The sequence below is a fragment of the Dipodomys ordii genome, unplaced genomic scaffold (genome assembly GCF_000151885.1).
Source record: "Dipodomys ordii isolate 6190 unplaced genomic scaffold, Dord_2.0 Scaffold158, whole genome shotgun sequence".
In the NCBI taxonomy this organism is placed as follows: domain Eukaryota; kingdom Metazoa; phylum Chordata; class Mammalia; order Rodentia; family Heteromyidae; genus Dipodomys; species Dipodomys ordii.
Window position 1 is genome coordinate 885,411 of NW_012267374.1, and position 19,109 is coordinate 904,519.

Genomic DNA, 19,109 nt, shown 5'->3' on the forward strand with positions numbered 1-19,109 from the left:
AAAAAAGAAAGAGCCGGGCGTTGGTGGCTCACGCCTGTAATCCTAGCTACTCAGGAGGCTGAGATATGAGGATCGCGGTTCAAAGCCAGCCTGGGCAGGAGAGACCGTGAGACTCCTATCTCCAATAAACCACCAGAAAACCGGAAGTGGCGCTGTAGCTCAAGTGGTAGAGTGCTCGCCTTGAGCTGAAGAGCTGAGGGACAGCGCCCAGGCCCAGAGTTCAAGCCCCACGACCGACAAAAAAAAAGAAAGAAAGAAAAGCAAAGGAAGGGAATTCGCCAGGTGCCAGTGGCTCATGCCTATAATCCAAAGCTATTCAAGAGGCTGAGATCTGAGAACTTGGTTCAACACCAGCACAGGCAGGAAAGTCTGTCAGACTCTTCTTTCCAATAAACTACCCCCAAAAAAGCTGGAAGTAGAACTCTGGCTCAAGTGGTAGAACTCTATTCTTGAGCAAAAGCTCAGCTCCCAAGAAGAAGGGAGGAAGGAAGGAAGGAAAGAAGGAAAGAAGGAAGGAAGGAAGGAAGGAAGGAAGGAAGGAAGGAAGGAAGGAAGGAAGGAAGGAAGGTTGGTTCTAATGTTCTAATAATGTTATGTGAAATAAGTTAAAACACAAAGAGACTATATAACTCCTTTACTTATATGAGGTGCCTACAATAGTCAAATTCAAAGTAGTATGGCAGTTGGCAGGGGCTGGAGGAAGGATGCAGTAATCATTGTTTAAAATTTGCACTTATGGTCAAACATACTTGTATAGTTTGTTCATAGTTTTGTTAAATAAAAAGTTCTACAGATTTGTGGTATTGTACTGAATTGCTGCACAACATCATCAATATATTTAATAACACTATACATGTAACAATGTACTACATATTAAGTTTTATGTTAAGTAGATTTTATAATGAAAACAATGTTTAAAATAAAAAAAACTTACTGGATCTGCTAAAAAATCCAAAGAAGGAAGGAACACAGAACCAGAGAGAATCTCTCTTATAAGTAAGGTCAGGGACCTGGAAAAAAATTAACAATTACATATTAATGATTTATAATCATTCTTAAGGGTTTTGTTGTTGTTGTTTGGGGTTTTTTGTACTAGTCCTGCCTGGGACTTGAACTTGGGGCCTGAGTGCTGTCTCTGAGCTTTTTTGTTTAAGGCTAGCTCTCTACCACTTAAACCAGAGCTCTGAAACTTCTGGCTTTTTTGGTGGCTAATTGGTGATGAAAGTTTCGTGGACCTGGTTGTTTTCACACTCCAATCCTTAGATCTCAGCCTCCTGAGTAACTAGTATTACAGATGTGAACTGCCAGTACCCAGCCAGCTCAAGGTTCTTTTTTAGTTGTTTTTGGGGAGTGTGTGTGTGTGTGTGTGTGTGTGTGTGTGTGTGCTCGCACGTGCACACGCACGCACGCACAGCAGTATCAGAGCTTGACTCAGGGCCTAGGTTCTGTCCCCTCATTTTTTCACTCATGACTAGCATCCCACAATTTGAGCTACAACTCCACTTATAGCTTTTTGGTGGTTAATTGGATGTAAGACACTTATGGATTTCCTACCTGGGCTGGCTTCAAACTACAATCCCCAGACCTCAGCCTCCTGAATAGCTATATTAATAGGCATGAGCCAGAGTTTTAAGTGCATATAAACTACCTAAAGATCTTGCAGAAGTATAGATTATAATTTAATAGATTTGGGATGGACCCCATGGTTCTGCATTTCTAGCAAACTTCCAGGTAATGCTTATGTTTTATAGGCTCACACACTTGAATTTGTAGTCTATTATTTCAGAAGAAAAAGTATTCCTTTACAGGAAACTTAGAAGACATTAGAAAATAATTCCTGCCTAGAATATTTACATAATTAATATATTCTTAAATTATTTTTTGTTGTTTTTTTTTTTTGTTCTGGCCCTGGGGCTTGAACTCAGAGCCTGGGCAATGACCCTGAGCTTTTTTGCTCAAGGCTAGCACTCTACCACTTAAGCTACTACCACTTAAGCTCCACTGGTGGCTTTTTTGGTAGTTAATTGGAGATGATTCCCAGGGATTTTTCTTGTGTTTCCACCTCAATCCTCAGATCTCAGCCTCCTGAGTAGCTAGGAATAAAGGTGTGAGCCACCAGTGTCCATGTTAAATGTGTAAAGGATGGGAATGCCTAGAATGTACAGGATCTTAGGTCTAGTCCTCAGTAGCACTAACAAAGGTGTTAAGATTAGTATCTAATATATTTAATAATATAATGTAACTTTTTTTACTTATAATATCTAAAGTAACATTACAAATTGGTCTAGAAGAGAGTCTATGTTCCCCAAACTCGTCTCAAACTTTCAATCCTAGTGCCTCAGCCTCCCAAGTAATTGGGATTACAAGTGTGTATCACTATTCCTAATTAAAGAAGTGTTAAGAAAACATTAATACAAAATACTTTCAAAAACGAAAGTACTTAAAGTATCATTGTGCCAGGTATGGTGATGCTCATCTGTAATCCTAGCACACAAGGTGCAGAGACAAGAGTTCCATCAGTTTAACGTCTACCTGGCTACATGGTAAGTTTGAGGCAATACAACAAGACTTTGTCCCAAAAAACAAAACAAAATCAACAAAGTATACAACTGACAATAAGCCAGGATCTCTTCTGTAGTGACTACTACAACTAAGAGTAATGAGGTAATTCATAGAAATCTCTAAACAAGCTTCTGCCAGAGCAAGGAAGAATGGACTTCATAATCTTTTAAGTATTCCCATCTGGAGAGAGAGAGAGAGAGAGAGAGAGTATATGTGTGCGCACACACACATGCACTGGTCCTGGGGTCTTGGAGCTTGAACTCAGTGCCTGGGCACTGTTCCTGAGCTTTCTTGCTCAAGGCTAGCGCTATATTACTTGAGCCACATTCTACTTCTGTATTTTTGTGTAATTAGTTTGAGGTAAGTCTGCTGCACTTTCCTGCTCAGGATAGCTTTGAACCTTGATCTTCAGATCTCAGCCTCCTGAGTAGCTAGAATTAGTCAGGAGCTACCAGCACCTGTTCCATCTGACTATTTTGAAACCCATACTTACTTGTAGTTTATTCACAGTGTTTATGTCTGTAAGAGTCCTAATGTGATATTTCTTCAAAAGAATATCAAGGAAATAAAAGGATCTCAGATAAGAAAATTAATTTTGTTATATCTATCTTTTTGTTTTGTTCTTTTTTGTTTTGTTTTTTTTTTGTCGGTCATGGGGCTTGAACTCTGGGCCTGGGCACTGTCCCTGTACTCTTCAACTCAAGGCTAGCACTCTACCACTTAAGCCAGAGTGCCATTTCCGGTTTTCCAGTGGTTAATTGGAGATAAGAGCCTTATGGACTTTCCTGCTGTGCTGGCTTTGAACTGCAATCCTCAGATCTCAGCTTCCTACTAAGTAGCTAGGATTACAGGCATGAGCCACCAATGCCCAACCCATCTTTGATTTCTAGGATGAGTTCCCAAGAAAAAATTCTTTTTTTTTAAGGGACTTTTTTTTTAATGGACTTTCTATGTCATTAATAATTTAAGAGAAATAACATCTTCAGGGACAAATGTGAGCATTTATAAAAGAACTACTAGAGATTAGGATTATAGTCTTCATTATCTTCATTGAAACAAAACCAAAGGAACAGGACATCTGAATACATCACACTCCTTCTCTTCAACATAAGTGAGTTGTTAAACCCACACAGCAATTGTTACAGCTTGTCCCATCTTTATCAATTTTCATCAATTATCAACTAGGTGCATAAATTTTCCTGTCTACTAGGTGCATAAATTTTTGGTGCATAAATTTTCCTGTCCTAGAAACAAGGAGAAAATGTTTGTTGTCTTCTTTTCCTTCATGAATAAGGATTTCAAAAAATCCAAGTATCCTAGTTAAGAGTAATAATATAAATCTCTTTTCTAATTTTTATTAAAACTAAACACTTTGATGAATCACTTCTAGGAATATAACAAGACTTTCCTTGGGTGAATATGAATCTCAGAAGTAATTTTTTACTTTCCATACAGAGATATTTAAGGGCTGGAAAGGTGGCTCAGTGGTAGAGCGCTTGCCTTACATACACAAGGCCCTGGGTTCGATTCCTCAGCACCACATAAGCAAAAAGAAAAAAGCCGGAAGTGGCGCTGTGGCTCAAATGGTAGAGTTCTAGCCTTGAGCTGAAGAGCTGAGGGACAGCGCCCAGGCCCTAAAAAAAAAAAAAAAAGAGATAGAGAGGTTTTTAAAAACTACTGGACAGGTGTTGGACTGTCCTACTACTTTTGTTCCATACATTGTGGATTCTGATAATCTACACGTCAGAAAGCCAATGACTTCCAGATAATCATGTAACTGCTCTCTTGACTTTACAGGGCCAGTCTCTCCCTATGATGGAGAAAGAGGTTACCCTAGAATATATACCAATGTCAAATTGCTTAGGAAGTAATAACTTCCAGCCAGGAAACAAAAGACTTAATAGAAAGGTTGTTAGTTCTGAGCAGTCCAGGATCTAGCAAGACCAGAACTGCATAGACTGAAAACAGCTGAAGCATTTGGAGAGGTATGAGAACAATGGCTTGCCATCATCCATGTGAAGCCAAGCTGGGACAAGGCAGAGGACAAGTCCAACTGGACCTGTCTGCATGTGTCCTGGCCTGTGCAGTTTATCTCTGTGTTATATTCTGTGTTATATTTTCTCTATATAATAGTTTTAGTACCTCCTAAATAAGTTAATTTTGTGGAAGTATTACTTCCATCTTGTTTTCTTTCCATGATGACATTTATTATCATGAGAGGCAAAAATAGCATATCCAAGAAAAAAATTCTAAGGAACACAGAACACCAAGAATATTTAGTACCTAAATCGTCATTTGAAGATGTAATAGTTATTTTTTTCAAATGAAATACTGTTCAGCTTAAGGGTACTGCTCAAGTGGTAGAGTACTTGACTATCACGTGTGAGGGCCTTCACTGAAGGCCCAGAAACGTATTTTTAAAAAACAAAATCTTTGGTTAAAGATGTGTGTAGCTCAGTGATAAAGTACTTGCCTAACAAGCACAAAACCCTCGGTTCTATCCTTAGCACCAGAGAAAACAAACAAAAAAGTAAAATTTTTACACTATAGAGTTCAAGTTTTAATGAATTTCTATTATGATAACAAATAGCAATAGATATATATATATAGCATCTGGATATATATGGCAAATATATGACACGCATACAGATGCAAATGTACACTTCAAACATATACAGATGCTACTGTGGTATTTTCTAGTCTATACCTGCAGTCTGTTGCTTTTGGAGGCAAGATATAAGGAAAAAGTAACTCAGTAAGCTTCCTTAAGTATTGTAATTCATCTCTTCGACTTCTTAAAGCCACATGAAGCTCTGGACCGTATTCTTCTAAAGCTGCTTGCTGTAAAAACTCCGTATTTTTTACTGGAAAGATAAAATTTAAGTATTAATAACAGAAGTGAAAATCCAGTAAAAAAAAATATATCTATGTAGAGAAATATCACGATGAAACTCTATTGTTCGATAGATGCTCAATAAAATAAAATGACTATTAAAATAAGTAACATTAAGTAACTTCAACCATTTCTGTTAACATAGAAAAACATCTAACCTAATTACTCCTTTCTTAGCTCTTTTTATTTTCCAGTGTGTATTTTAACAGGGAAATTGTTCAAGCAGTATATAAAAGAGAGAAACTCTTCTCCTGTGATAAATTTATTGCAATATATTTGTAATAGGCCATTTTACAAGGCAAACAAGAATTTAACTTCCTGGACTGTACAAATTATTTAAAGAAACAGTAAAAATGCTGGTGTATGGTTCAAGTGGTAGAGTAACTAAGTTCAATTCCCAGTACTGTCAAAAAATACTAATAGTAGCAAATAATTTTTAATTTAAAGAAAATCTATAGAAAATATCTTCTAGTATACACAAAACTTTTGCTAAAACAATATTTGCACTCTACAAAAACAAAAATTACCCTATTCAAAATTCTTTAATTGTACTGGGAAAGTGTCTCAGGTGATAAAGTACCTGCCTAAAAAATGTGAGGTCCTCAGTTCAAACATCAGTATGGTCAAAACAAAAAATTAAAAAAGGCCGGGCGCTGGTGGCTCACGCCTGTAATCCTAGCTACTCAGGAGGCTGAGATCTGAGGATCGCGGTTCAAAGCCAGCCCGGGCAGGAGAGACCGTGAGACCTATCTCCAATAAACCACCAGAAAACCGGAAGTGGCGCTGTAGCTCAAGTGGTAGAGTGCTCACCTTCAGCTGAAGAGCTGAGGGGCAGCGCCCAGGCCCAGAGTTCAAGACCCACGACCGACAAAAAAAAAAAAATTAAAAAAGCAACAAACAGCATTCTAAGGTGACAGTGGCTAACAGGTAATCTTAGCTACTCAGGATGCCAAGATCCAGAGGATGGAGGTTCAAAGCAAGCCCAGGAGACTCCATCTCCAAAATGAATAGCAAAAAACTGGGCTGAAGAGATAGCTAAAAGTCAGAGTACTAGCTGCATAAGTGAGCCAAGCAAGAACAAGCCCACAAATTCAAACCCTAGATCAGGCAAAATAATAGGGAGGAGGAGGATGATGATGATGATGCTTAATTATACCTATTTTGTGTCAATATCATTTTTTTAAAAAACCTTTCAGAATCTTATAATCTTCCTTGGATAAGTTTTGTATGTTCAGTCAGAGCATAGGACACAGTGGTATAACTGAGGGCTAACACCCAGCCCTCAAGTACTAGAGTACTTGTCTAGTAAGCTTGAGGCCCTATATCCAATCCAGTACAACAACCACAATGAAACACAGCAACAAACAAGTATCAAGAAGAGACATGGAGAACCCTTAGCTACCTATTGCTAACATTATGGAAAAGTCAAACACCAGATACCAGTGGCTCACGCCTATAATCCTAATTACTCAGGAGGCTGGGATTTGAGGATTGCTGTTCAAACCCAGATCAAGCAGGAATGTCCAAGAGACTCTTATCTACAATTAACTACCAAAAAGCCAGAAATGGGGACGTGGCTCAAATGGTAAAGTGCTAGCCTTGAGCATAAAAAGTCAGGGACAGTGCCAGACCCTGAGTTCAAGCCCTAGGAGATCCAGCAAATAATAAATAAATAAATCATAACTACAGACATATTTTTCTGTGGGTTTTTTTTTCTTAGTTGTAGGGCTTGAACTCTGGGCCTGGGAACTGTCCCTGAGCTCTTCAGCTCAAGGCTAGTGTTCTACCACTTGAGCCACAGTGCCACTTGTGGTTTTCTGATGGTTAATTGGAGCTAAGAGTTTCACAGACTTTCCTGCCTGAGCTGGCGTTGAACCTTGACCCTCAGATCTCAGCCTTCAGAGAAGCTAGGATTACAGGTGTGAGCACTGGTGCCCAGCCATATTTTTCCTATTTTTCTGCTGGCAAAGTAGCCTTTGCAGGATGGACAACAAATATATTACTTCTCCAGTATTTTTGCCAGTGACAAGACAATGCTTTTGTTGTTGTTGTTTTCTTTTTCTTTTTGTCAGTTGTGGGGCCTGAACTCAGGGCCTGGACACTGTCCCTGATCTCTTCTGCTCAAGGCTAGCACTCTACCACTTTGAGCCCCAGCTCCACTTGTGGTTTTTGAGTAGTTAGAATCTTACACTTTCCTGCCTGGGCTGGCTTTGAACTGCAATACTCAGCTATCAGCCTCTTGAGTAGCTAGGATTATAGGTATGAGCCACTGGAACGTGGCATACATAAAATAAAGTATAACTTGAAATGTTTCTTATAACCGAGGAATTACTATTACCAAAGGACAAATAAACCAGTAATTTGAGATAATTTAACATGAACTCTACCTATAGCATAATTTCCCAAAATTTGCTCTGATTAATTGAGATCATAAAGGAAAGAAAAATGGCTCCATGGTCAAGGAATTTGGGACTTACTAGACTGAATTTAAAGCTATTTGTTTGCTGTAGAACTACTCACAGATTTTGGAACCTACTAAAAATTTCTTGGACAGGAAGCCAATAGACATTAATGATCATCTCTGTACAATAGTATTTATTCTACAGAACACATTTCACAAAGCACTGACAAAGCATATCAAATGCTAACACAAGAAAAACCTCAGTTTAACAGAAGTATAGAACACAAAAGTAATTCCGTTAAAAAGGAACAGATTTCATTTAATCAGAAAACTCTTTCACTAAGCACATGTTTTGTGTAAATACTGTCAGTCCTAAGGTCTATAACTGCAATAACAATTATAACTCTTACTAGAGAATTAACATGAGAATTTTGGTATGTAGAAATTAACATGGACTAGAACAGTTCAAAAATGTTAAAATCACCAAAGAGAAAGGAGAAAGAGATGCAAGAGATGCCTCAGAGGAACAAACTATCATTCAGATAAAGACATTCACCAATAATATATCGAAAAGTTTAATTGTATTTTAATTTTTGGAGAACCGGAGTTTTCACATCTCCATAGTTACAGAGGACTGAAAAGAATTTCATTTTAATGCATATTCTCAAAGCATTTATGCATTTAGCAGTTGATGTGTCAACATCAGATACTTCAAGTGAAAGCTGAATATAAAAACAACATCACTCATACTATGATGGAAAACTGGATTACCTTTCTGTCTGGCTTTAACTATCACTTCTATATGCTTCATTGCTGCTTTTAATAATTTCTTGGTTATAATAGATGGAATATCCACCTAGAAAATTCAACATGAAAATGAAACTATAGAAATAATTATCATGAAGTTGCAATGGCAAGAACACTATATTTAAGATACTGGAACACATCTTAAAAATTAAGAGTTATGAAGAATATAGTAGGGGCATTTTTGAGACCATTTCACAGTATGATGAATATACTCAATAGTAGATGAGTTAAAATTGCTAAGAGTAAATTTCAAATATTTTCATCACAAAAATGCTAAAGAATCTGAGACGATGTGTATGCCAACTAGTTTCATTTAACTATCTAACATTGCATTAATCTATTATAACATTTTATATCCTATAAATATACATGATTATAAATTGTCAACTTGTAATGAAACTTTTTTAACTACAGGTATTCTGAATATTTCCTACGTGCAACTTAAAAGTCATACTAACTACAATATTATATAGTTTCTTTGCCACATTATGAAAATATGCTAAAAATAAAAATTAACATGTTCCAAATGGGTGAATTATATAACATGTAAATTATAACTCAAACCTGTCATTTGGGGCTGGGAATGTGGCTTAACGGTAGAGTGCTCGCCTAGCATGCATGAAGACCTAAGTTCAATTCCTTAGTACCACATAAATAGAAAAAGCCAGAAGTGGCACTGTTGCTCAAGTTGTAGAGGGCTAGCTTCAAGCAAAAGAAGCTAAGGGACAGTGCCCAGACAGAGATCAAGCCCCAGGACTGGCAAAAAACAAACAGGAAAAAAAAAATTCATTAAAAAAAGAGGGAGACCAGGGGCTGGTGGTTCACAACTATAATCCTAGCTACTCAAGAGGCTGAGATTGAGGATCACAGTTCAAAGCCAGCCTAGGCAGGAAATTCCATGAGACTCCCCATTAAGTACAAAAAAAAAATTGGAAGTGCAGATGTGACTGAAGTGGTAGAGCATTAGCCTTGAGAGAAAAAGCTCAGGGACAGTGCTTAGACCCTGAGTTCAAGCCTCAGGACAGGCACAAAAAGGAACATATATGTATAGTTATTTACACAGACATGTATAAATATGTGTGTATATGTCATACTCCAAGTAAGAAGTGCTATTATTTTGAATCCACTAGGCTATCTCAAACTCAATACTCAATGTTAATTTTATAATACTCATTGTTAATTCATTGGAAAGAGAATAACATTTCAAGTTGTAATTTAAATGTATCATTAACCATCTCCTATTTCTTTACAATTGTTTATTACATTCAATTTACTTTAAAACAATTGTTTCCAGAGCCTTTTTTTTTTTGTTTGAGCTGGTCCTGCTAGACCTCTGGCAGAGGCACTGTCCCTGAGCTTTTGTGCTAAGGACAGAACTCTACTACTTAAACCAGAGCTCTATTTCTGGCTTTTTGGTGCTTAAATGGAGATAAGAGCCTCACAGACCATCCTACCAGTCTGGCTTTGAACTTTAATTCTTGGATCTCAGCCTCCTGAGTACTTTGGATTATAGTCGTGAATCATAGGTGCCCCTCGAGAACCATTTATTAAAACATGATTGATCTCTCTCCCTTCGAGAACACCCATACTCTGTTATAGAGCCCCTGTCTTGCTTTCTGGCTTGTCAGTTTGTCTTATTCACTCAATAAAGCTCTGCAAAGTTTTCTTACCACTTAAACAAAAGATTAATATTTACCATTTTAAAAAAATGTGGCCAGGCACTGGTGGCTCACACCTATAATCCTAGCTACTCAGGAGGCTGAGATCTGAGGATCACAGTTCAAAGCCAGCCCAGGCGGGAAAGTCCGTGAGACTCATCTCCAATTAACCGGAAGTGGTGTTATGGCTCAAGTGGTAGAGCACTGGCCTCAAGAGCTGAGGGACAGTGCCCAGGCCCAGAAATCAAGCCCCATGACCAACCAAAAAAGAAAAAAATAAAAAAATGTACACCTACACTTATCATCTCAGCACTCAGGCTGAGAACACCTGCCTAGCAAGTATATAGCCCAGGGGTCACTCCCCAGGTACATCCAAAATAAAGGTTAAATTCAGCCCTGAGAAGGATTGAGGCAAGAGAACTGTAATCATCAGACCAGCCTGGACTACATCGTAAATGATTGTGTCGCAAAAGCAAAAACAAAAAAACTGAAATCAAATGCAAAGAAAAAAAAACATGGTAAACAAAGACATGCACAAAAAGAACCGAAATTCAATACGAGTCCATCACTATAATAACCATTAAGAGTGATAAGGTAGCTGTGGGGCAGTGGCTCATGCCTATAATCCTATCTACTTAGTTGGCTGAGATCTAAGGATCTCAGTTCCAAGCCAGTGGGGTCAGGAAAGGCCATGAGAGTCCTATCTTCAATTTTTTGAAGTCTAAATGTTTATTGAGCATATAATGAGTAATATACATGCTTGCTAACACTTTTTAAATTTTATTGTCAAGGTGATGTACAAAGGGGTTACAGTTACGTAAGTAGGGTAATGAGTAGGTTTCTTGTCAAACATTGTTACCCCCTCCCTCATTTTTCTTCCACTTTCCCACCACCACCACCCAAAAAAAAAAGCCACAAGTGGTACTGTGGCTCAAGTGGTAGAGTGCTAGCTTTGAGCACAAAAGTTAAGACAGCACCCAGGCTCTGACCTCAAACCCCAGAACTGGCACTCAAAAAAAGTGATAAGGATATATATCCTTAAATACATATTAGCAAGCATAAAAGCTATTCTATTTGTTATTTAAGATATTTTCCTATAACCTGAGGGTGAAAATGGGAGAGAAGAATAGAAAGGGTGACACTGATCACAAAGTTTTGTACTTATAACATACTATGGAATGTCAACCTCTTCCTACAACTACTTAATTAAAAAAAAAAAAAAGATTTTCAGCCTGGAGCTAGTGGCTCATGCCTTGTAATGCTGGCTACTCAGGAGGCTTAAATCTGAGGATCATGGTTTGAAGCCAGCCCAGGCAGGAAAGTCTGTGAGACTCTTAGCTCCAATTAACTACTAGAAAATCAGAAGAATGAGCACTAGCCTTGAGCAAAAAGAGCTCAGAGACAGCACTTAGACCCTGTATTCAAGTCCCATTACTGACAAAAAAAAGTATTTTCTTTTGTAAATAAACATTACTACACAAAATGATTTTTCCTCGCTGTGTAGTTTAGATGTGTTTTATTTATCCAACAATAATTCAATCACTGGAAATTAATTTTTCTTCTCCCTACTACAAAGTAAACTGCAGTAAATCTTTATACATTTTTATGTACATCTACTTCCTTAATTACAAATACACTTTTTAGGGGCTGGGAAGGTGGCTCAGTGGTAGAGCGCTTGCCTTGCATGCATGAGGCCCTGGGGTCAATTCCTCAGCACTACATAAGCAAAAAGAAAAAAGCCGGAAATGGCACTGTGGCTCAAGTGGTAGAGCTCTAGTCTTGAGCTGAAGAGCTGAGGGATAGCGCCCAGGCCCAGAGTTCAGGCCCCACGACCAGACCCCAAAAATAAATAAGTAAATAAATAAAAACAAATACATTTTTTATTTCCTTAAAATATATTGTAAAATTGAGTTAAATTTGGAAGTACAGATGTCTGTAACTCTTAATAAAGATTACTAAATTTAGTTGGGCACGGTGGTGCATGTATGTAATCCCAATATGAGAGATATAAAGCATCTCAAGCACTAGGGATCTCAAACTCAGGACAGATTAGACTGCAAGAATAGACTGAAAGACACTGTTTTAGCACATGCATGGTCTTGGGTTCAGTTCCCAGGACCTCAAATTTTGAGAAAAGGAAGAAACCACCCTTAATGTAAGGAACACAAATTTGGATTTGCATTTGTTTTGCAAACTTCTCACCATTATTAGTATACATTAATATTCTTTCTTATCTTTCCCAATTAGATAGATAAAATATTATAGCAACATATATTAAAAACAATTTGCTGATTGTTTTATTTTTCAAGTGGCTATGGAATCATGTAGCCAAAATTAATCTTTATTAATGGCTGACACATATTGTCAAAACATTTATCTTACTGAGCTAAAAAAGTGGCAGACATAGTGTGTCTATATAGCAAACAAATATATATCAGCCAAAACACAAACACAAAATATGGCCCCCTAAAAAAAGCTTTAAAAAATAGATCATAACCACTGCCTATTTACTCTTTAAATTCATCTAATTTAAACAGGAATTTCCTCTACAGTTGTCTTCTCATTTCTGATTTCCAGAAACCAATGTAACCCAGTATTAAAGAAAACATAAAAGGGAGGGGGGAGGCTGGGAAAGGATGTGAAGGGTAAACAAAGGAGGAGGCTGCAATGCTTGGTAAGAAATGTATGCATTATCCTGCCCATGTAATTGTAACCCCTCTGTATAGTATGTTCACAAATAAAATAAAATAAAATAAAAAATAAAAAAATAAAAAATAAAGAAAACATAAATGACCAATGGATCAGAAATAATTCATTAATCTTTTAATCTAAAAACAAAGAAAAAGAATATTTAGAATAATCAATCCATAATGCCCTAAGTCCCAAATTTCTCATTACAAATGTATACCTTGTGAATCCTTCGTATTAAAACAGATGCAAAAAATCGTAATGTTATTCTCAGTTCATCAACAAAGGACTCATCATCTGTCACATCCCTTCAATGGAGAAAAGCAAACATTCAGAAGTTTGAAAAGATACTGATTTATCTTCTTGAAACCCAAAGAAAGAATAAAATTTCCTTTTTCTTAATTACTTAATTGTTCATTTTATTCACAAATAATACATTTTATTATAGAATAGAAAAAATGTGATTCTAGCAGCAAGTTGTGATCACCATTAACTAAGTTATAGCACATCTTTCCTTGCTAACATATACATGTACAGGTTTAACATCTAAGACCATTTTCTAAGCATCAAAGAAAAAAACAATGAATATTGAAGAAACAAAAGAATATAAGATTGCCCATGTCATTGTAACCCCTCTGTACAGTATTTTCACAATAAAAAAAAAAGAACATAAGATGTTAAGGTAGTTTTAAACTAAAATTCTAACAAACTTTGTCTGAGGAAGTACTTTTCATTTTCCTGAAATGCTTGATGTCTCTAGCAAAATTAAGACATTTTCCTAACACACTCTAGATTTAACTCAAATACTAACATGCTTTTAATTAGAAATTATACTGAATTATTATACTGAATTATACTGAATTAATATAAAATTGGGGCAGATGTTATAGAGATTTATGGGCTGGCTTTGAACCATGACCCTCAGATCTCAGCCTCCTGAGTAGCTAGGATTACAGGCACAAACCGCTGACAGATACCCAGCTTCTTGAGCATTTTTTATGTCCTGAAAGGTACATGCCCATTGTGTTCTGTGTACACCAAAACCAGTTACATGGGAGGAAAAATATTAAATTTCCACAGAATCTACTGCAATTATCTTTCAATTGAACAAAACACTTGATTTAGATTATCCCCCACCAAAATACAATTGTTTCAAATGTGAAAACTATACCAAAATAAAACTATTTTTTTGTGTGTCTCAAGTTCTCATTACAAAGGTCAGATTGACTTTCAACTCTCCGTATCTTCCTGACTCAGCATTCTAACTGCAAGGGTTGCAGGCATGTGTCACTATGACCAGCTCATCAATAGCTGTTTTTTATTAGGATTTTGGGGCTTCATCTCCAGGTCTTATGTTCTTACTAAGCTTTTTCTCTCACGGATGCTTTCCTACCCAGGCTGGCTTTGAACCATGATCCTCAGATCTCAGCCTCCAGAGTAGCTAGGATTACAGACATGAGCCACCAGTGCCCAGCTTATCAATGATTCTTAACTGTAGTCAATTATGTCTTCCAGGTAATATTTGGTAATCTCTGAAAATATTCTTTGTAGTTAGAATGAAGGTAAGAAGAGGAGGAGGATTATACAGCTGACATCTAAGATCTGGCCTAAGCTGTCACAAGTTGAGAAATTCTGACTTAAACTGAAAACACATTATTAGCATACTTAGTATTAATCACTACATTAAAGAAAAAAGACCTCATTCAAAGAACATACCTGTACCATGGATAAACAAAGTTTTCCAACACTAATTCAAGAACCTGCATAAAAATAATTTTTAAGGAAAAACAAAATTAGTTCTGGGAAAATTACTTAGTAACATATAATAAACACTAAATGTAATACTAAAATTGGTCTTTGTTAACACACACATATACATATACATAGAGACATGCTATTATATTTTGTCATAATATATATTTCAACATTTGAGAAAATACTTGGAAAATCATAAAACGAAATATTCCTATAATTAAACAAAATGTTTACAGTGTTTTTTTGTTGTTGTTGGTCGTGGGGCCTGAACTCTGCCTCTCAGCTCTTCAGCTCAGGGCTGGCTAGCGCTCTACCACTTGAGCTACAGCACCACTTCTAGTTTTTTCTGTTTATGTGGTGCTGAGGAATCAAACCCAGGGCCTCATGCATGCAAGGCAAGCACTCTACCATTCAGCCACCTTCCCAGCCCCTAAAGTTTTTTTTTTTTTACTTTATTACTTCATTTTTTTTTAATTTTGAAAATATGCACAGATGGATTACAATTACATGAGCAAGGTAATGAGTACATTTCTTATCAAGCATTGTTGCCTCCTCCTTTGTTTCCCCTTCCCATCCCTTCCCATCTCCTCTTCCCCCCTGACCACCCCCCATAGTACTCTTGATACTAAAACTTCCCTGTACCAAAAACAGTTCTTTGGAAAGGTAAATAACAGGTGAAGAGCTTTTTGTTTTGGTTTGTTTTTTTTTTACATTCCTTTCTCTGTGTCTGTATTCTTAAATAAGATATAGAAGCAGGCCAGGAGTGGTAGCTCATGCTTATAATCCAAGCTACTCAGGAGGAGGGCTACATTGGGCAAAAATTTAATGAGAACTCAAGCAATGGGTAAGCATACATGTACAGCTACAATGGGAGGCCACAGATTAGAGAACTGAGGTCCAAGGTTGGCCTAGGCACAAAACACAAGATCCTACCCAAAAACTAAAGCAAAAAAGTCAAGTGACCTGAGTCTGCCTAGCAAGCATGATACCCTAAGTTCAAACCCAAGTACTGCCAGGGGGAAAAAAGAAAGTAGAAACAACTAAGAGTTACATAAGAGATCAAAATTAGTTGTCAGAAGCTAGGCTCCAGTGGCTCACACCTGTAATCTAGCTACTCAGGAGGCTGAGATCTGATGATCACGGTTCAAAGCCATCCTTTGCAGGAAAATCCATGAGACTTTTATCTCTAATTAATCACAGAAAAAGCCAGAAGTAGTGCTGTGGCTCAAGTGGTAGAGTGACAGCCTTGTGCAAAAGCTTAGGGACAGCGCCCCAGGCCCATCAAAAAGAAATTGTCAGTGATTGATGAGTTTTAATGAAAGGATAGTAACTAGAAGACAAATTGTAACAATATATATCAGCAGTACATTTACCAAAGTAGACTACGTGCGTTCTTTGGCCACAGTAACAAAGTATGTGAATTCATTAATTTCAATATAAAAGCAACAGTCATTTGGATTTTTTTAACTATAAGAGTTAAGCATTAATTATATTAATTGGAAAAAGCAATACTTATATATAGATAATAAGATTTAGAATAGGGACATTAAGAAGTTATCTTTAAATATTTTTTCCAACATGCAATCAATCATCAAATTCTACTGAATTTCCTTTTGTTGTTGTTGTTTATTTTTGGTGCAGCTCCTCGGACTGGAACTCAGGGCCTGGGTACTGAGCTTTTTCTTGTTGTTCAAGGCTAGCACTCTACACTATAGCCACAGCTCCACTTCCAGCATTTTAGGAGTTTAATTGGAGACAAGAGGGTCACAGACTTTCCCAACAGAGCTGGCTTCTGTAAGGTCTGCACAGGGACATTGTGGAGAGGAGAGGCATGGCCCGAAGGGGAGACCCACCCCTGTGCCAGTATTTACCTAGGTCAGGGACAAGAAGAGGTGTGGCCAGGTGGGGGAAAGGTGTGGCCACACTGGATGCGGATGTGACCTCAGGGCCTAGGACCCTCCAATGGTCAGATGGGAGGCATGTGATCAGAGATGGCCCAGGATGTGAACTAGCAGGAGGCGGTGACTACTTCAAGGTCTGGCAGTTACCTAGGTAACACAGATACTGGGTGGAAACTTAGCCAAGAGGTAGAGAGGTATCCTTGTACAGACCTTACAGCTTCCACAATACTCAAATCCCAGCCTTCTAAATCACTAGGATTACAGGCATGAGCCACTGGCACCTGGTCTGAATTCACTTTCTGAGCAGCTCTTCTTGTCCTCATCTTGTGTCCCTTCCTATTGAAGCAAAAGCCTCTGAATTAGTCTAACTGCTTCCAGCTTGCTCTCCTCCAAAAGGCACTAGAGTAATCTAAAATGTGTACTTGAGCATATTACTCCCTCATACAAAACCCTCAACGTATCAAAGCACAACACATGAAAGAAAAGGAGCTGCACTGATTTTGAAGAGCTCTGCAACTGTGACCACTTACTTCCTTTCCATCTCCCACAGCATCCTGTGAGCCACATCTAAAGCACTAATTATACCATTTGAAAACCATTCGCTTCTAGATCAATCAATTAAATCTAAACTCTATCGGCATAACCTTCAAAGTCTTTTGATTTCTAAAGCTCTACATAAAACCATAGGGTTGGGAGAGAATATTTTGTTTGTTGCAGAACTAGGATTTTAACTAAGGGCCTAGCACTTGCTAGGTAAGTGATCTACATCTTTTTCTTTTTCTTTTTTTTTGCCAGTCATGGGGCCTGAACTCTGGGCCTGGGCACTGTCACCCGGCTCTTCAGCTCAAGGCTAGCACTCTACTTGAGCCAAAGCGCCACTTCTGGCTATTTCTGCTTATGGGTTGCTGAGGAATCAAACCCAGGGCCTCATGCATGCAAGGCAAGCACTCTACCACTGAGCCACCTTCTCAGCCCCTGTGCTCTACTACTTAAGTAACAACCTTGACCTTTCTGTATTTTATTAATTTTCAAAAAAGGTCTTGAATTTATGCCCTGGCCAGCATACTTCTATTTATACTTCCTGTGTAGCTAGGATGACAGATACTTGCCACTGTGCCCAGCATTTTAATGACTGAGATGGGGGTCTTACAGCCTTTGCCCAGGCTGGCCTCAAACTGCAAACCTCTCAAATCTCAACCTCAAAGGTACCTAGGGGTACACTTATGAGCCACTACAACCAGCTATACTGTTTTTGAGTGCTGCTATCAAACGCAAAAAAAGATTAAAACACTCCAAATTCCTGTTTACTTTTGATAATATCAATAGCAGCACCCATTTTATACACTGGGTATAGATTACATGAAATAATGTATATATGCTCAGTACAGAGCTAAAAATGCAATAAGGATATCAATAAATGGTTACTATAAAATACCATTTCTTGGATTTAGGTATGGCTCAAATGATAAAAGTGCTTGCCTAAAAAGCACAAGGCTCTCAATTCAAATTCTAGCAAAGTGAGTGTGAGAGTGTATGTGTGTGTGTGTGTGAATAAAGGATATCAGAAAAAATTTCAAATGCATAATGCTGCTCTTGAGCTTAGTATTCTGTTTTTTTCAAAATATAGTTATCACCTACCAACAAAATATGTTACCCAAGCTTGTTAATGGGAACAAATGAGACTCCCCCACACAGTCAAGAACTTGATTGCTTTCTCAGATGCATAGAAAAGACAAGTCTTGCCAGGTGCCCGTGCTCATGCCTGTAATCCTAGATACTAAGGAGGCTAAGATCTGAGGATCACGGTTCAAAGCCAGCCCGGGCAGGAAAGTCCATGAGACTCTTCTCTCCAAAAAACCACCAGAAAACTGGAAATAGTGCTGTGGCTCAAGTGGTAGAGTGTTAGCCTTGAGCTGAAGAGCTGACAGCGCCCAGGCCCAGCACTCAAGCCCCACAACTGACCAAAAAAAAAAAAGACAAGTCTCTGCAACAACGAGTTTGGTGTGTGGCTTTAAGGAGTGAACCTGTTCAGTAAGTGTGAAGCCCTCAATTCAAACTCTAATAATCTCCCTCAAAAAGTGAAAGGGGTTGGGAAGGTGGCTCAGTGGTAGAGTGCTTGCCTTCCATACATGAGGCCCTGGGTTCGATTCCTTAGTACCACATAAGCAGAAAAAGCTGGAAGTGGTGCTGTGGCTCAAGTGGTACAGTGCTAGCCTTGAGCTGAAGAGCTGAAGGACAGTGCCCAGGTCCACAGTTCAAGCCCCACGACCAACCAAAAAAAAAAAAAAAAGTGAAATAAAACTACAAAAGCATGTATACTAACAATCCAAGCACATAAAATCCAAGTAGAAAAAAAAAAAGAAACATGCTTTCTAGTTAAAATTATACCTGTTCTACCCTTAAGTTAGTGTTCAAACTGGGATAATTCTGTAGGATATACATTT

The 19,109-nt window shown here is 37.9% G+C and overlaps 1 protein-coding gene across 3 annotated transcripts in view; it reads right to left on the minus strand.

Annotated features, from left to right (window-relative positions):
• Positions 1–19,109, minus strand: part of Snx14 (sorting nexin 14) — a 58,327-nt gene that overhangs the window by 36,768 nt on the left and 2,450 nt on the right. For all 3 annotated transcript variants that reach the window (XM_013032870.1, XM_013032869.1, XM_013032868.1), the window contains exons 4-8: positions 14,726–14,769; positions 13,230–13,317; positions 8,628–8,712; positions 5,270–5,426; positions 935–1,010 (exon numbers count right to left, since the gene is read on the minus strand). In XM_013032870.1, the coding sequence (XP_012888324.1) occupies positions 935–1,010; positions 5,270–5,426; positions 8,628–8,712; positions 13,230–13,317; positions 14,726–14,769 (450 nt within the window). The remainder of the gene's footprint in view (positions 1–934; positions 1,011–5,269; positions 5,427–8,627; positions 8,713–13,229; positions 13,318–14,725; positions 14,770–19,109) is intronic.